The sequence below is a fragment of the Ceratosolen solmsi genome, unplaced genomic scaffold (assembly GCF_000503995.2).
Source record: "Ceratosolen solmsi marchali unplaced genomic scaffold, CerSol_1.0 scaffold6, whole genome shotgun sequence".
Taxonomy (NCBI): domain Eukaryota; kingdom Metazoa; phylum Arthropoda; class Insecta; order Hymenoptera; family Agaonidae; genus Ceratosolen; species Ceratosolen solmsi.
Genome location: NW_011948414.1, coordinates 9,723,633 through 9,744,091, shown reverse-complemented (window position 1 = coordinate 9,744,091; position 20,459 = coordinate 9,723,633). Strand labels below are relative to the sequence as shown.

The 20,459-nt window shown below is 22.2% G+C and overlaps 2 protein-coding genes across 4 annotated transcripts in view; one reads left to right on the top strand and one right to left on the bottom strand.

Annotated features, from left to right (window-relative positions):
- Window positions 1–2,335: 2,335 nt before the first annotated feature.
- The window catches only part of LOC105368020 (alpha-tocopherol transfer protein-like), a 58,643-nt gene continuing 40,519 nt past the window's right edge, over window positions 2,336–20,459 (top strand). Inside the window, exon 1 of one of the 3 annotated variants that reach the window (XM_011506905.1) lies at window positions 2,336–2,552. The gene's annotated coding sequence lies outside the window, so the exon portion shown is untranslated. Of the gene's footprint in view, window positions 2,553–4,358; window positions 4,432–12,435; window positions 12,509–20,459 lie in introns of those variants that run through there. The other 2 variants (XM_011506907.1, XM_011506906.1) reach the window with 2 other exon arrangements.
- LOC105368019 (putative trypsin-6) lies at window positions 17,899–19,411 on the bottom strand. Its single transcript, XM_011506904.1, has 3 exons — window positions 19,088–19,411; window positions 18,444–18,689; window positions 17,899–18,150 (listed from the first exon to the last, which is right to left on the bottom strand). The coding sequence occupies exons 1-3, from the start codon at window positions 19,178–19,180 to the stop codon at window positions 18,007–18,009; spliced, it is 483 nt and encodes a 160-aa protein (XP_011505206.1). The 5' UTR covers window positions 19,181–19,411; the 3' UTR covers window positions 17,899–18,006.

Here is a 20,459-nt window from a genome sequence, read left to right as displayed (position 1 = left end):
AATATCATAATAATGTTCTTAAATCATAGTATTATCCTTGTAATCCAAATGTGCCGAAAATTATGAATTTAAAAATTTATAAAATTCAAATGTAAATAATAATCATGGCACTTGAGAGTATCTAAAGTTTATTCGTAATTTTGGTAATAAAGGACAATTGTCACTGCAGATTTGCTATTAATTAATAGAAACTTATATAAGTATGTAATAAGACATTTTCCCATTATAGATTTCAAGAATAAATATGCATCGATCGTCTTAACCAACGACGGTAAACTTTTCATAATCTTCATTATGCAATTACCGGCTTATACAATTGAATACTTTATTAAATATTTGGTTATTATAATTGGATACAATCAAAATAAATTACTAATGAAGGAGAATTTCTTTGAACATTTTACCATTATACAGTAACAATATATAGTCTATATCTTTATCCAACGAGTTGATAAAAAATTGATCTAAGTTATGTATAAACTTCATCATAAATTGCATCTCATATAATCCAATAATTCTATCAGACAATGTTATCATTGTCATTCGTTAAAAAAAAAAAATTAATCAACCCGATATCATTGTCCCTATTTTGTAAATAGGTTGTGTTAAGTAAAACTTGCAACGTGTATATCCAATATCCTTTTGAAGTATCAAGCTTTCTGGGTTGCAAATTTCTCAAATATGATTCTATTACGTAATAAAAAAATTAGTTCATACTCTTTACTTTGTATCTTTTTAATCATTATACAAACATTTATCTGTATTTTTTTTTAATTTCATTTCATAAATTTCCAATGGAACTTCAATAATTATGAATTTGAATTTCTTTAAAATTTCAATATTCTAATTTTACACAAAGGCAAATTTAATACACATATAACATTTTATTCGAAATCCAATAAATTACTTCTTTGAATGTTTATGTAAAAAACAATAATTCGTAATGTGCGTTAAAAGAAAACGAATAAAATTGTCGAACGTGTTTTATGAAAAAATAATGGTATTATTTATGGTAGATTTATTAATAACATTAAAATTCAATTCTAAAATAAAATTTTTTATAAATGAAAATATTAATTAAGTAAATAAAACGTTAAAAATTTACAAATAATAAATTATAAATGTTGGTATGGTAGTAATGCCGATTAAAAAATTTCAATTAGACATACTTCAATATATGTAAATATTTTTCTTTCATTTCTTAATACAAAAAAAAAAAAAAAAAAAAACAAACAAACAAACAAAAATCTGAAATCATTAAAAAGATTTTTGTACATAAATAGTAAAAGTATGAAATAACTTCTTTTCGTACATCGACATTTACCATTTATCATGTATCTTCATTTTAAATTCATCCATTTATATTTACTTTTAATCTTTACTTAGAATTAAAAATTATATCAATTTTGTCGATTGAAAATTTGTACTTTAATTCACAATACGTATTTTAAAAATCTCTTTTTCATATTACATATTTTCTAAAAATGCATGTTTTCACGCTACAATGTGGTAATATAAATTAGTTACTATAATCAGCTAACTTTAATGCTATATTATTAGTAAGGTCACAATTTGGTTCGAAGCTGATTATAAATAAATCACCAACTATATTATCTGCATTACAGCCCGACAAATTTATAGTCTATTGATATAACAAATCGTCATTCATCCTTCATAAAACATTGAAATACATTTTTATTTTTATGAATTACCAAATAATTTAATAAATATCAAAGAAATAATAAAATCATAAAACAAACTTTCATATTTCTACTCTAGGTATAGTGAAAGCTTTCTTCGGTGGTAACATTTTAAATTCACGTCGTAAAAATTACCTAAAAATATTTGCTAGAGGTGTATAAAAAATGAAATATTTATTTCAGCTTCGAAATTTGACGAATTACTTATGAAAGTAACACTTTAATATAAAAAGCTATGACGATGAAAAGCAATAACAACATAACACCTAGTCTAAAGAATATGTGGATGAGGGTCAAGGTTTATATCATTAAAGCTTCCTTCAGTCCCCTCTTCTCGATCTCGACGTCTTGTTTATATAAAGGAAAGGCACGCGCGCGCACCTCTTACATCGATGATTTCCCTCATCTGTACCTCGTAATTTTTCGTCGTACAACTAACTCTTATACACGTCAACGATCTCTCAAACACGCACGCACGCACACACGCGCGCGCACACGCACACACAGAGAGAGAGAGAGACAGAGAGAGAGAGAGAGGGGGGGAGGGAGGGAGAGAGAGAGACACACACACACACACAATACACAATACACAATACATAAACACAGATAGGCAGACACACACGTGAATGTGTAGAGTCGTATTTTGGTAACCCGGAACCGCACTATCAAATCGAAATAAACGACATCGACCTGATATCGACGCGATTATCGAGCGCCACTGGTAGCATCAGTTTGAGCGCGTAACTTTAGCCGATAGGACGACGACTAGAGCCGATCCCGGTGTTTATCGCTAGGAGGTAGCGCTCGCTTATACATTTTACCACGAGGAATTATCCAGAGGCGGACAAAACGGTGAGTCTAACTTGCATTTGTGGGCTAGCAAGGAGGCGGAGGATAATAACAAAGTGGGAAGCGAGACTTAATGAAGCGAAGCTAATTGTCGTATTGTTATTCGAAAGAGGTGTTGGGATAATTATGTCGTTTAATAGAGAAATCTTTAGATTTGGCAAATGGAAAGATATTTTGAACGACAAGGCAAACATAATAAAGGCTTATTAATTATGTCGGTAGGTTTATTATATCGAATTAACCCAATTATTCGTAACGATTTTCGTATATATATATATATATATATATTTTTTTTTTAATCTAATAGGTTCCAACTCTGCTTTGCTTCATAAAATGTCAATAGTGCGCTTTAATTTTATTCCAGAAAGAATTTTTTTTTCTATTAGTTATTATGAATTACAATTATTTATACATTTTAGAATGAAATGTTTTTGATCGATATATAAAATGCTAATAATAATAATAATATTAATAATAATAATGATGATGATGATAATAATAATAATAATAATAATAATAATAATAATAATAACAGCAACAGCAATAACAACAATAACAACAATGATACTGCTACTAATAATAATAATAATGATAATAATAATAATAACAGTGAAATATTTAAGTATTGCATTTATCGATGAATAACAAAAGCATTCATCTCCATAGAAAAATTTTATTAATATTTTATCTATATTCCAATATCGATAATAACATATATAAATGCACTTTTTAATTTAAAAATATTACTTTTATAACTGCATGCTTAAAATTGATTATTATTTAAATACAGTATCGAAATTACCTTATAAAGAAAAATGTTATATTTTATGAATTTATTTAAATTATATAAAATTTGGACGTGCTTAATGGTACTCGGGTAAAGAAATTGTTTCATTCGATCGCACATTAATCTATATTAATTTGAAACATAAATTAAATAAAAATCTCAACATAAATTAATATACTAAATTTGAATCAATTTAAATTTGATTTAATATTATACCTTATAGGTCAGTAAAGATTTGGTATTTTATTATTGCGTAATTTCTTTTAAAATATGTAAGTCCAAATTTTTATATACAAACTTGATGATACTCGTTGATAATCATAATTTACATATTAATTAAGTGTTTATAAAAGTAAAACCATCAATACCATATAAAATCTATTCAATTAATATTTAGAATTTTAATTCCATTTTAAATTTGAAATTCCAGCTTAAAAAGAATATTTTTATTGCATATTATTTCTTCAGTTTCTGATCCACAAAAGTTGAAATTATCAACATTTTTATTATCACATTCAATTTTCGTTTAAGCATAAGAATGCAGAGGATTTCTATTGATATACAGTGGTAGACGTATAGTGCAAGTCACTTCGATCCACGCGCCATTACACTTTATCGTATACTTTTTGTACCCGTGCACATAAGTAAATTAAGGTGGCCAACGATACGGTGACCATCATCATTTCACATGGATATAACTAAAGACACTTTAATAAATTCAGGTCTAATCTGCGCGATCATCATAGTTCTAAATTCTATATTACTTTCGCGAAACGACGCAGCACAGATCTGCAAACGAATATTTTAATTGTGAGTTGCGAAAGTGAGGTTATGTTTGCGCATAAGCATAGGCGACGAATAGATGTGATCCGTCTGCTGTGAGTTTGAACATCGTTCCCAAAATAATAACACTAAAGTCTGCAGTATAGTTTGCACCATTGTTTACGTTCTTTAATTAATGTATAAAAAAGGATTTAATAATTGTAAAGAGTGTCACCAGAAACTATAGAATTCATTTTATAAAAAATATCGAGCAAAATTTTGTTAAATAGAAATTACGGATTAGAATAGACCTTCATCGACGCATATTTATAGGTATAAAAGTATAAACAATCAAACAACTACCTTTTAAAATGTTTAAATACTATGCATGTACTTTAAAATTAAATACAATGGATAATACAAAATTATATAATATGCATTAAAAGAATTTGTTAATATTCGAAACTAACACTTATAATATTATAAATAAAATGTATTACAAGTTTGATATAGAATCATTATATTTTTAGTCTTGAAAGCTAGAATTGCATTTGTATAATGTAGCACATAACTAATTGGCTTTAATCTCTGTTTATTTAAATTTATTTATATAAATTTGTATCCTAGTCCCATCATAATAATTGAATGAAGAAACATTAAATTAGTGTTAGAATACAAATAATATTTTTTATTTTGTCGATTTTAAATTAAAAATAAGAATTTGAAATATATACATATCATAGTATGGGTACAATATAAAAATATTTTACAATATATCGTATAAATACGTATAAATATACAATAAATACGTATAAATTACGTTACAATAAAGTTTTCGATCATTTGACTATCTTGGAAATAATTTTATTATATCTGTTTTACTGTTCCGTTAAATATTGTATATTTCAATTTATAAATTTTCCGCTAAATATTAATAAAACATCATTTAAAATTATTGACAATTTCTTCTATTACAATACTTGATATTTTTATATAAAGTTAATTGCTGTTTTAAAGCCAAACAATCGCATATTTAACTTTATTAATAAAAACGAAACGATTCTATTCATAAAGTAAATATTTTATTTATAAAAATATATAATTTTTATTAATATAAAAATTATTTCATATAACTCATTATATATATATATATATATATATATATCATTTTATATACTAAGTTGTGTAATTAAAACTCAGCGGAATTTCCGAAACAAGTAATCTAATTTCTTTTATATTTAATTGATAAAGTCTACAAATAGTTCAAACTTATTTGATTTAGTACTGGTAAATGAAATTTTATTTTACAAATTTTCTGTATAATTTAAAAACAAACTAACTGAAAAACGGCTTATATATATTTATTTACTTTACTAACTTCCGAATTTTTTCTAATCATCATTTTTTTATTTTTAATAGTTTGTGTATAAGTTAACCTTGAAGAAAAGATTATGAAACGTATTAGATAATGTCAACATTATAATTTTTTTATATATTAGATATTATATATTATATATATATATATATATATATATATATATATATATATATATATATATATATATATTATATATATATATATTTGTATATATACTTTTTTCTATATATGCATATATTACCATCTTTAGTAATTTTATTTAAAAACAAGTATTGCATAAAAATAAAAATTGAAATAAAACTTGTACATTGAAGATTCCAATCAACTTGTTATTAAATATATAATCCCACATGTAAATATTTCATTATTTTCTATTTGTTCAATAATTATATTTGTTCAATTATTTCTTCAAACAAAAAATATTTAATTATTACACATTTAAAAGAAATATACGCTCTTGCTATAACTTTATATTATATTTAAGTATAAAATATATAGTAATGATTAAAAACAATATTACAGAGAAAAATGCAATAGTCATTATCTTGCTTAAATCTGTATATTTCATAATATAAAAAACTAAATTTAAGTATTTCTCTTCAACTATACTCCTTCTATATTTTTATATAAATTTTAACTACATGATATTAATTAATATTGTAGTAAAGTATAAATATGAAAAAAAAAACATATAAATCTTTATAATCTATTATGTGAATATAAATATTTGTATTTAGTCTAAATTAGTACATATTGCATCGAGAAGAATTGTAAGAGAACAATTTGAAACTAATTTTATTTAAAAGAAATACAAAATAATATATTAAATTATAAAATCAATATAAATTTATAATCTCGAATTATAAAATTCAAATCTTTTCCATTATTATAATAAATAATTAGTTAAATCGTACTAATATACAAATACTTTGTTGATAGTATCATAAGATTGTCGATATGAAAAATGTATTCATAAAAAATTAATGTGCAGATATTATTGAAAATATTGTATGTAATATTTAGTAATGATACTTTTTTAATGTATATAGGAATTTACAAGTTTTTCTTAGTAAAATAATAGTTTTTTATTTTTATTTTTATTATACTAATCATTTGACACAGCTTTCAATATTGCTCAACCTTGTGTAACACTTTACTCGTACAAGAATATGTATGATTTACAATGCAAATGAATGATTTATTTATTTTTTTTTTTTTTTTTTTTTTTTTTTTTTTTTTTTCATTAGTTAATATACAATTTCATTTTTATCAAAAACATATATCTTTAAAACATAATATTTCTACATTTCAATAAGAATATTATTAAGACATAATATTATACTCATTGGTCGATACAGTTTTTGTAATGTACATGCCCAGTTCTTTTATACAAATAAAAAACTAATAGATATTATATATTAAAGGCTCACAAGTTTTTCTATTTTATAACATTTTAACTATTAACAAACGTATTATCGTCAAGCTTTAATGATTAATTACAGACTATTAAAATTATATTTTAAAGGTATATTAAATATTTGAGTAAGATTATTAAATATTTATATCTGGATCTAAAAACTTAAGCTTTCTTTATGTTACATAAATTTGTTAAAACAATAATTCAATAGACTAATACTGTTTATAATAATTTTATATATGAGTAAATGAGAGTAAATAGTAAATGTACATCAATATATAAGAGTAGTAAATATTCATTGTAATTTAATTACTAAAGAAATATTTATATATAATAAGTTATCCTAAGATCACTCACTAATTCCAGTATTGCAATACTTTATTGTAATGTTTGCCAATCAACTATCGCGCTTAATAATCGAAATGTCAAAGTTGAATTCTATCTAGATCGCAATAAATATATATTTCTTACCTTGTACGAAGATAATTACTTTTTTTTCACTTAAAATATGATACTTTATTTAATGAGATTTATAAACAATTGTCTTGTTTGGATCTGATTAATCATATTTGATCATAAACATTAATTATGAATTCAAACAGGATTTGAAATAATATAATTAATACAGCGTACAATATGTAAATTTAATGATAAACTTGTAGATTAAATAAACGTAGATTAAAGATAATAAAATATATTTTTAAAAATATAGATTCAATACATCTATAAATTATTTTAGAATTTTTTTTAATTAAAATAATGTTGTCGATTTAAACTAAAGCAATTAAACCTTTAAGTTAATAAATGCATATGTGTTTGTAACCAAAATTTATTTTGCTAAATTTTATAAAAATCTGTATTTCATATAAATCTATTTTCAGAAACATTAACCAATACTTAAAAATTAATTAATGTGATATAGATAATATTTTTACCATAAGTAATTTAAAATAACATAAACAACTAAAACATAAACGCTTAATGTTTTTGTAAAAATTATACGTCAATATTTAATGTTACTATTTAGTAGTAAGTTTTTATGTTATAATAAATTCGTTATGTTTTTAATTTTTAATCTATTGCACCGCTTAATTAATAGTTGTTTTGTTGAATAGGAATTTTAAAAACGTATCGAAGTAATATTTAAAATTTTCAAATATGATAAAAATATTTACTATATTTATCTATCATTTATTTTCTTCATTTATAAGAATTTCACATTAATGATAAGATTCATTAAATATTCTAATCATAATGTATTTTTTTTTCATTAAAATGTATTTGTATAAATGATAAGCATTTATAAAGCTTAATCCAAGATGATTCATATTAATTAAAAACTTTGCTTATAAAATTAAATGTAATATTGAAAGAAAATTATAGATATTAATTATATTATTAAAAAATAATAATAATATTCTTATATATTGAAGATTAAGTTTACTCTTATTTGTGAATTTACTTTAAATATATTAAAATTATAATTTTCAGACAATAATTTCAACATATTTATTTTAATATAAATGTTTGAAAACAGATTATATCAATATATTAATTAAATTAATTTCTGATCCCATAAATTAATTTCATATTTATATATTACAGCTAAATTTGGATACTACATAATCCATTTGAATCTATAAAACATTTATGTCCACGTGCTTATAAGCTCAATGTCACTCGTTCTGGTCACATTATACTTATGCATGATAAGCCTGTCATTATAATATCAACGTCATAGTAATGATAATATATCCAAATAGTACTTAGCTACAAGTTTTTATTTTCTATAATTTATCCAATAAAAATAGGTCTTTTTAATTGCATATTCATTTATGCAATTTCAAATGTATAAATAATATGATATAAAGCAATTAAGTATACATGCATATTTTAATATATTATGCCGAAGTATAAACTAATATTTGCTTTAAAAAATTAAGAACTTAAGAAATTAAATTGGTTAACACTATCTCTTCATTTTTATAAATATACTTATTTACCCTCTGGTAAAGTAAACAGATACTTCTTTTCATGCGTTTTTACTATTATTTACTAGCTCTTCAAAAATAACTACTTTTAGTTTCAAATGCAGATGATATATATAAAAAATTCTGTGAATGCATAATTATTATTTTAATAAATTTTGCATAAAACAAAAAAGTGTATGAAAAAAGTTTAAAAAAAACTGCCGCGACTGTACGTCTTAAAGTCTTAAAATCATACATAAGTAAAGATTATATAAGTTTTGGAAGCAGTTATTCATAGTCTTATACGTAATCATATTAAGGAGTCAATCAGACATTTGTTTACAATGTTTTTATACAATTTTTTCTTCTTGACCCCAAACATAAGTAATCAAATAAAATGTACATTCTTACTTCTTCTAGAATCTAATTTCTATTCCAATCATTATAACTTTTTTTTCATTTTTAAATTATGCTATTTTTACAATTAATTTCATAAAAAATTCGATAAACCTGTAAACGTAAATGGCGAAATAAATTATAAATATAAATTTTATATGTTATAGATGATCCCATACAATAATTTTTCAAAGAAACTACATGTTTATTCTTTAATTCGCATAAGTTTATTCAATACTGAATAATTTATTTGAAAATAAGCTGTTTATTTCTTAGATAAATTCAATTGCTAATCTATTTAGAATGTTATTGATAAATTTGAATCGCATTTATTAGTGCCAATAGTAATATAGCTTAAAAATCTGGAAGAACAGAAATAAGGTAAATTAAGATATTTACAATGTTGTTAAAAGCAATAAATATATTAATAACAAAATTATAAGTATCAATAATATTTTTATTCTATTTTCAAACATTAGTCATAAACATTATTTCTTTTATTGCAATTTTTATAAATCCGTTAATGAAATTGTATGCAATTGCAATAAATTTTTTTATTAGATATTGTCAATAATCATGTATATGAATATGACAAAAAAAAATCTACTTAATTTGAATCTTAAAAAATCCCATTATTTCAAATCTTAGTAATGACTGGGACAATTTAAGAATAAATATTTTTTTATTTTATAAATTAATGTATAAACATAAATATTATTAACTTCGAAACATAATTAATAATAGCACGAAGATATATTATATTCATTTTTTACTAATTGTTACTTTCTTTTGGTTCGTAAGTTCAATTTATTTGTAACAAGAAATTATTGACTACTTCATCATTAATTAATTATTTCAGACATTCCAAAAATCATAATAAAATTAATGTTAATTATTCTTAGATTATATAAATAAACTATAAAAACTTTGCTGATTTTAAACAATATTTTTTTTTTGAACAACAAACTATTCAATTTTATAGATCTATCGAATATTAGATAGAATTTATTAGTTTCCTAAATAAGATATTTTATATAGCTCATTAAAATTTTTATATATTTATATATAAACAACAAATATATAATAATATAAAGTATTAAGATTAATATTAAAAATTAATATTATAAACTTACTATTATTATGAATATTTTGTTATTTATTCATTTGTTTCAACACTGCTGACAAGTTTCTTTTATTTCTATTTTTCAATATTATTTTGAGCTATCGTATTATTTATAAGGTATTTAATAATTCGAGATCAACAATCTATGCACTTTATAATATATTATTTAATTTTTAAATAAGTAATTTTAGATGTCGTGCTTGTATCTTTTTATATACATGGATGTTTATTAGAAATTATAAATTAGTTTTAAAAACTTTAATAATCAGACTATTATTAATGTTTTGGTAGCTAATTTCATAATTTATATATTTATATAAATATTAATAATTGTTAGACATCGTAATTTAGCTACAGTAATAATAGTAGGATTATTAAAGTTTAGTTACCTAAACCCCAATTTCAAATAAAATTCAAATATATCTATATATATATATATATATATAGATATATATATATATATAAATAATCAAAAATATACAAAATCTAGAAATGTTCCTTTAAAAATGATGAATAAATAATTGAAAAAAATAAATAAATAAAAGAAAAAAAGAAAAAAGAAAATAATGTATGCATATATATATATATATATAGCTGTGTGTGTGCGCACGCACGCGCGTAAGTGAAATATATAATCTTTTTATTCAAAGCATAGGATGCCGAAACTCTGCAAAACAAAATATTGAAATGTAATGTCAACATGAAGTTACAGCGTACATACATTTAGCAATTTAACTTTCCTTTTTTTCAAATACATCGAATTTCTAATAAACTTATTAGGCAACATTAATTTTTATTTCACTTCATTTTTATAATATAACATAATAAATAAAATTATTCACATTATAAATTTTAGAAACTTTTAGAAATAAAAAAAAATTTTTAACTGTTCATTTAGAATGTAACAAAATTAAAAATACAAACAAAATAAAAAAAATGTTTATAAAAATGATATTTTTAAATAGAATTGCAATATCATAGAAATACGAGAGCGCAATATAATCAGACAAAAAAATTGACAGTAAAATATAATTTATATATTTTAAAATATTTTTTACAATATTAATTATTTTTTTATTTTATTTGTATTATGTAATAATTGATGATTTTAATTTGATGTAACTATATGTTTCACACTATGTTTTTCCTGTTAAAATAAGGAAATAACTAACAATTAAAATTAAAAATTCTAATTTAAAAAGCAGCTAAATGTTTTCATTATTATACATTATTATACATATAATATAAAAAATTACTTATTGATATAATGTAGATATTTTGATTAAATCTCTTGTTAATATTAGAGTATGAAAAAAATTTAATACAATTTTTTTAATCTTTGAAGATTTATTATTATTTATGAATATTTATTTTAATATATATATATATACATAGATGGATCGATAAAACTTTGATTGATTATGTGTTGTGTGCATATAAGTAATTATTTCTATACTAGTAGTATTTAAAAGGTTTTTAATATTTTCTGGGCTTAAAAAATAATTAACTTTCCTCAAATATGATGACAAAAATAGCATTAAATTAGTATTAAATGTGTAGAATTAAGCTAGACTATTAATAAGAGATGTAAATAAATATAAGTTTGTTTGATATTTATTATTTATTATACGAATAGTTTTTGTAGTTTAATAGCCCATATAATTCAAGTAAATATTTTTTAATTTGTTAATTCCACTAATATAAAGCTATTATTCTAAATTATAATCTCTAAGAATTTAATATCGTAAAAAAAAAAACATAAAATATATGTTAATTAATTAGATTTAACCAAATTTTAAAGTAAAAAATGAACTAAAGATACTAATTCCATAACGCTCGTCCGATGATATGAAAATAATAGAACCGAAATCAATCTATTACTCGAAATTTGAAAATTTATGCCGTTGTCAAATCGTAATCGCTTTTTGTCAATTGTCAATATAAATAGCTGGGAATAAATAGCGCGAAGCGCAGACGTTAGGAGGCGGCCGAGTCGCTTGAATACCCATATAAAAGTCAGGCCCCGTTCAGGCCCCGCTCAGCATTTTGGTGACGACTCCTCAACTCGCGCGACGCGTACTTGTCCCTCAACTAGTCTTTATCGCGCCTTCGCTCACAAAACGGAAGTAAGTGGAGTTATTTATCGATGTGCGACGCTTTCATGTAAGCACTTCGTATTATTTATCCATGAAATCGCTAAAATTTGCTTGGCCTTGCTGCTTTTAAGTTATTTGAAAACTTATATATAAGATAGCGAATTTAAATTGAAAGCTAATTAGTTATCAATTGAATGTGAATATGATAAAGATTTTCCAATCGTAATAAAAAGAATTCATCTTTTATTAACATTGATTTTAGTCAAATGGATTATATTAGATATTAGATTGAATCTTCATTCGTGAATTAAGTTTTTCATCAATCCAGATAATACGAATACCCGCGTGTGCTCGTGTGTATATCAATTAATAATAGTGACACGATAAATTAATGTGCGCGCGTGTGTGCGTGCGTGCGTGTACATGTATTTATATACACATAGAGCATACGTTTAAAGTAAAAAAAAATATTATCATATTTTTTTATCATATTTTGTATAGAAAATTTTTCAATTAATTTTATATAAAGCGATCAAGAAAAATTTCTTTTTCACGAAATGAAAGAAATTGTTTCGTATAATATTTGTCTATCAAAGTTTTAGGAAATTATAAAGATTCGATAAAAAAAAAAGTGGAAAATGAAATTAGAAAAATATATATATGAATTGGTGAAAGTATGATATATATTAGATATATATTCTCTTATATGATTAAAATCACTGACACGAATAAATGACCACAAATGGGAATATTTAATAGTCCATATTTTTAATATCTCCATCAACATGTAATAAGTAAACATCTAATAGTGATTAGAATAAAAAAAAAAAATTTAATTTATTTAAGCTTTTAGCTAATTAAATATTAATTATTATTCATTCGGTATATGACTTTATAATGTAATAAATATTAATTTTAAAATATTGAAAATTGAAAAAAGTATCGCGTCTACTACAAATATTCTATTACGAATAATTCACTGAAGGTCTCGAATGACTTGCCACATGAGGTTATGTCCCACGGTGTATATTTTACTTAAAATTATTAATCCTTTCCTTCAAAACCTGTTTTTATACTTATTATTCAATAGCCTTAGGTATATCTATTAATTATAATTCCTTCAAAAATTTGTCTTTTACAAAGAAGCATAGAATCCAAAATGCAGCTTCGTTTATAAAATTGAGAGAGCTTATATTACAATTTAGTTGGAGTTTACGTAATAAAATATGATTATAATTATAATAATACAATTTAAGAAAAAAATATACATTTCGACAGCGATTATACTTAATTTGCAATTTTCCGATCTTTTGAGCATCTTATGAGAATATCTGATATATTGACTACTTTTGAGTATTGACTATTTTATTCAACTTGAACATTTTCAGAATACGCTATACATGTCACGCAATGCACAATACATGATTAAAAATATGTTTTAGATGGCTTACTGCTATCACATACGCTTTCTCGCATTCATTGATTTTTCATTTTGTTGTAAATTGACAAAATTTTATACTAGCTAATTACTGCCAACTTGATTGTGAATGCAACAGGAATACATGAGTAACGCATCGTAACAGTTTTGGGAATTAAGTAACGTTTCACTCGATTATTGTCTTCATACATTTGCTCTTTTCATTACACGTATTTCTATGGGTCCCATATAAACGTACGTAAATTTGCAAAAAAAAGTCGGCTAATACTATTTGTTACTTATTACTTTTGATATCTAAGTAAGATTGGAATTATTAACTTTAATTAATAATAAAGACAAATACTAAGTAATATTAACAAATAAATATTAAATAGTAAAAAATCATGAGATTATTATTTTATTTTTTAATTAGTTCATTTAATATAATTTCATTGAGTTTATGTAGTTAAATAATTAGTTTAAATTTGAGTAACTTTTTTCATTATACGCTAATAGAAAACCATCAGGATAACGAGAAGCTAATGTACTTCGTTTCATATCAAATCCATATCAACTACGTATAATTTAGTGATCTTACCATGTGCTTCCTTTTTACTCTTACACAATATTAAGATGCCGATTTATTTCTTAATTAATCAACGCTTTTGATGTATTTTAATGTTATAATATCTTAATTTCTATTTACAGAATTCTTTTACTATTTTTCTTTTATTTTAATTGCCTTTATATTTCTAGCTCATTTGCAATTACTATTACCTTTCAAACATCAAATCTAAAATATATTTTAAAATAATCGTTTAATTTGAATTTATATTCAACTATATTATACGCTATACTATTTCATACTTTTCTACATTACCATTCATACTACATTCTTAATATTTTTTGTTATTGAATCGCACTTAAATATATACTATTAAAAATATTAGTGCTATTATTTGAAATTATTTACATATTTTTACTTTAATAATAATTATATACATATATATATATATATTTTTAAATATTATTCATACATTTTTCGCGATTTTTTAAAATTCATGATTTAAGTCTTCATTTAATTTGTCATTAATTTTAAATTATTACTAGAATAGTTTTAATGATATATCCTTCATAAAAAAATATATTTTACTTCATGGCACATACTAATAAAAGAATAAAGCTAAAGTAAAAAAGAAATATAATATTCTATCATTTTTATTTAATATAATAGTTCGAATAATTTAACTTTTTTGATATTCAATTAAATAAAATATAAATTAATATCTACCTGTTAAATACTAAAATACTTAATATTAAATTAAATATGGAAAAAGTTCATATCTAAAATAAAATTTACTATAATAATTTCATATTTACTATATCTTTCCATCTGTTTTTTATTATTAATTATTCGTTTATATTCGTAGATATTATTATTAAAAAGTTTTACTTAATTCTTATTTATTGAACAACATAAAATTATTCGTTGTTGCGATTAATAATGAAATATTATAATCCTTATATTTGTAACATAAATTATTAATAAATATTATTAATAAATCAAATTGGATTCAGTTTTTTAACATATGGAAACTTCCTAAATAGTTTTTACACGTGAGAGTAAAAACAAGGAGTAAAAAATTGTTATGTGTAATACGATATATTTTTAATTAATTAAGTTAGATAATAACTCGTTTAATAATTCATTTCCATTACAACGCTATAATTCATATAATTTATCTTTAATAATCTAATAGATTTTTATTTCAACCGAAATAATATTATTTAGGTTAATTGTCATAATTTTTTAGTTAAATATTCTTAATTTCCATGAAATATTATTTTCAGGAATTTTCAAATGCAAACAACTGTTTCTATAATATCTAATACAACATGAAATACAAGAATATATATATATATATATATATTTATTTATTTAAAAAATGCATATAATTCAATAAAAAAATATGTAGTTTACATTTTAAGTAACACAGGGCTCACTTCATTTAAAAATGATTATTGGAATCCCTACTTAATTACGTTTCTTATGAAACTGTATAACAGAAATTGAAAGATTAAATCGATATGAATATCATTATTATTTAGTTAATAATATTTCATAATAAATTCACAACAACAACAACAACAATAACAACAACAATAATAATAATAGTAATAATAATAATAATAATAATAATAATGTATTATTATGATAAGTTGTTTAATATTTTAATGTATAAGTATTGTTAAAAATCGAAGAGAGTATGTCCAGTGAATATAAAAAATCATGAATAATTATGTAGTTCATATAAAATGGAGCATTGTAAAGAAAAATATTCTTAATATCATAATTAATAAATGTAATATAACTTAAGAGATTAAACTTTTACGAAATTAATATATTTGAATTAGATTCCTTATGTAACTATATTTACTTAAAAATTATTTATTGTCTATAGAGAAATTTAATTTCCATCTACGTTTCATTTTATTTTAGATATAATATTAAATAAAATTCTTTACCTCAGTTGTGAATACAATATTACACTTTAAGGTGTATCAATTAACTCGTTACACTGCATTGTCAACAAATCTTTAATGAAAATTTGATTTTTTACTTATATTTACAAAACATCTAGTAATTAAAATAATTATGTCTTTCATATTTTTTATGAGAATCGATAAACATTAAATTAAATATTATATAATTAACGTGCTTGAATTTTTTTGAAATTATAATTTCCTATTTCAGCGTAAGCAGAATAAAAAAAAAATCAATATCTTAATAACATGAATGATATACCTTAAGATATTAAAACAATTCTAATTGATAAATTTCAACACACAATAAGCCAAATTCTATAATTAAGCGCTCTGTTCAAATATTTATAAAACAATAATCTGTACAGTTTTCAATTGTAATGCCATCTATTGAATTCTTTTCTATCAATTAGTTACAAATAAAAATTAAAAACTATTGGAAAGACTTGAGTGGTTTTACATTTGGATGTATCATTTAGATCAAATCTTAAAAACACTAATTAAAAATATATTTGATTGATCTTATGACTTCGCTATGTGTCTTTTATTTATATAGATGTTAAATTAAAACAGTGCTCCTAGAATATTCCACATATTCCGCATATTCCAATAATATTCTTCAAAATGTTACAACTTGTATACAAGTCATTTAAGAATTAACCGAACTTTAGGATAACCTTTTTAATTATTTAAAGTCATCTTTTAAAGTAATCTTACGAAATTTTACATTATAAAATAAATTTAATGCTTGAATTTAATCTATTTAAAAAAGATGACCTACTTGTTAAACGAAACATTTCGACATTGTTCGAATTCAACATTGGTCGTTTTTCATTAAAATAATCACATAAATACCCTTTTTTCTATGACAAAGGTACAAAAAATTTATAAATTATTAATCGTTATGTTGAGCGATCTATTATCGTATGATAAACAATACTTTATGAATAAAATAATATAAAATATGATCTAATTAATATTCATTAGAATCTAAATAATTTTCGTTTTAAGGAAATATTTTTTTTTATTCCAACATTTTTTGATTTCAATAAAATAAAAAAAAAAAGCTAGATATATTCGAAATTAGTATTATTGCATGGATACGTGTATCATGTATACAAAAATTCTGACTATTTGTACTTTATTGTATAATTGAAACATTCAATATACATTCTCAAGTGACAAAGTGACATAGTAATAATAATTCGTAAGACACGGACACGTTAAATATTCAAAAGTATTTATTGAAAATTTATTTTTACAATTTTTTAGATAATATGATAATTCAGTCATTAAATATATTCATTGTTTTTTTGTTTGTTTTTGTTTTTTTTTTTATAATAGTAAATGTTTTTGACTTCCATATATTTCTTTGTTTTATTGAATTAATAATTATTATTGAATTAATAATAGGGAAAATATCATTTCTTAAATGGTCGCTCATTATGAATTGTAAATGATGTTCATTAGTAATAAGAATTAATATATAACATTTTTATACATAATCATTTATTGTAACAATTTTTCTTAAGTTAATTTATAAAATAATAAATAATAGCATAGAAGCTTAAGGAGCTATCACGGATTTAATGAAATCCAGATAATGATGTACACTTGTATATATCCCAGGATCTGATCTCGGCGACGTACGTACATAGGATAATAAACCAACAACTCTTTGATCGTAAACTAGTGGTCCTCCTACGTCAGTCTATAAAAATTTATTAAGAAATTCATTTAAATACTGTTTATAAAAATATGAAAACATCTAAACTATACATTCCAAATTCATTAAACTTCCAAGCTTTAGGAGTAGGCGTGATTCATTAGTGTAACTTTTTTCACGAAAGATAATTACGAGAACACAAATATTTATGATAATATTATTAAATACTAAATTAAATACTACAATGTAATTTTTAAATAATTCATTTATCATACTTTATAAACCATACTATTTTAGTTATACTAAAATTATATTAATGATAAAATTATTAAACTTACCGGGCTAACTCCATTAGTTTTTATTGCGCATATCTGTCCATTATTTACGAGGAATGGAAGCATTTGTGTGCAATGGAAACTATTGAGTATAGTCACATCACTTTTTGCGAATTCTCCTGGATTTTGTTCGAGTGAATAACTATTTAGACCCCAACCACTGGTAACTCCAGTAACAAGGTTTGGTGGCTCATTTCGTGGAAGTGCTATCCTATTTTGGTATGTATTTAATAAAATAGCCTCGTTCAACTGGAAAATAAAATTTTTTTAACGTTAGTTTAATAAATATAAATATATTGCGATAAAATTTAACGACTTATTATTTGTATGCAGTATCGCGAATTCTGATGTTTTTTTTTTTTTTGTTTTTTTTTTTTAATTTTTGACTATAATAGATAAAATTATTTTCGTTTTATAATATTATTCTACATTCTTAATTACTAACGTAATATTAAATTAAAAATTAATATTTAAATTCTTTTATAACTGTATGCTTACCGAGAATTAAAGAACACAATAAAAGAAAAACTATAGCAAAACTTATATAATTAAATCCAAAATTATTAACAAGACCTTATTAATAAATAACTGTTGCAAGTATATTTAAAAATCATTAAATTAGTAGTTTTTTTTTTTTTTTAACGTACAATGACAACAGCAATATTGTGCTCGTATATCGATCGCATGCTTAATGTTCCTGTGTAAGATGGATGAATGACCACACGACTAATTGTATGCATCGGTGTGGAGGTATCCAATGAATTAGCATTTCCTGGATGAACTCCGATAGAATCCTGATTGATTAGTTTCCCGTCGACGCATTTGGCTACCGTAAGAATGTGCCACGGACTTAAAATAACACCAGCGCAAAAAGGTCTATAAACGTTCTTTATTCTGAAAGATACCACATGTGGAAATTCCCATATATGTGCCGCGACATTGGGCTCGGCAAATGTTCCTATTGAAACTAAATCATTGTATATATATTAGTTAAATAATTGTTGAGGCTCAAAATATATATCAAATTTTTTTTAATGATTGTTTTTTTTAATAATATCTGATTTGATTATATAGCGTTTTGTTAACATACATGAATATGTTTACTTTCCAAAGAAGTTTGGTACATTTTATTCTATAAACATGTTGAAATTTTATATATGAAATGAAACAAGATACATAGCGTATCTGTTATAAATAAGATAAATAATAAATAAGAAAGAAGATTCGATTTGTGCTTACATATAAGTATATGCTTATTTATGTATATATATATATATATATATATATATATATATATATATATATATATATGTACACAAAGATAAGCACTAAGAAAAAATATATAAATATCAGATTTATAAAAAGATATTTCATTAATATATGATCAATTTAAATATCTGAATATACTTTTAGCACAAATCTCTAAATAAAAAATAATTAATCATATTTTAAGTTTTTTGTTAAAATATATTGTAATTATATTTTTAAAATTCATAAATTTCTTAATTTACAACTATATATGCGTGAAATATTTTTATAACTATGTACAATTTATAAAAACATAATGGTTTTAAATAATTATGTACAAGAATATAAATTAAAAAATATAATTATGCAATATATTTACTTAGAACTTACTTAGATAAAACTGACTTACCAAAACTGAACGTTATACATGCAAAAATTATGATTGGGATGTTCATTTTGAGAGTACTTGTAAGTAAATGGTTGAAAATGTTATCGCGTGAAATCCATTTATAGGAAAATGTAACTATTTACTTAAGCAATATGTTCTAATTAGTTTATCTATGTATTAAATATACTAAATCAATAATTCGTATTCCTTAATTCGCTATATATCTATGTTAAATCTTTTTATTAATTAAATGCTATTCTTTTAGGACGTTATAATCAGATATTTAAAAAATGTTTTTTGAAATTACTTAATAGCTTAAATTATTATAAAAAATGTTAATTCCAATATTTAAAATGGTTAATATTAAAATACATACGAATTGT

Bases quoted from the DNA above. Each gene is read 5' to 3' on its own strand.
- LOC105368019 (XM_011506904.1), bottom strand. From the start codon at position 19,180: ATGCATACAATTAGTCGTGTGGTCATTCATCCATCTTACACAGGAACA. The intron at 18,690-19,087 runs GTACGTTAAAAA...TTTATTTTCCAG, and splicing joins ACAATATTGCTGTTGTCATT to TTGAACGAGGCTATTTTATT. The intron at 18,151-18,443 runs GTAAGTTTAATA...AAATTTTTATAG, and splicing joins AAACTAATGGAGTTAGCCCG to ACTGACGTAGGAGGACCACT.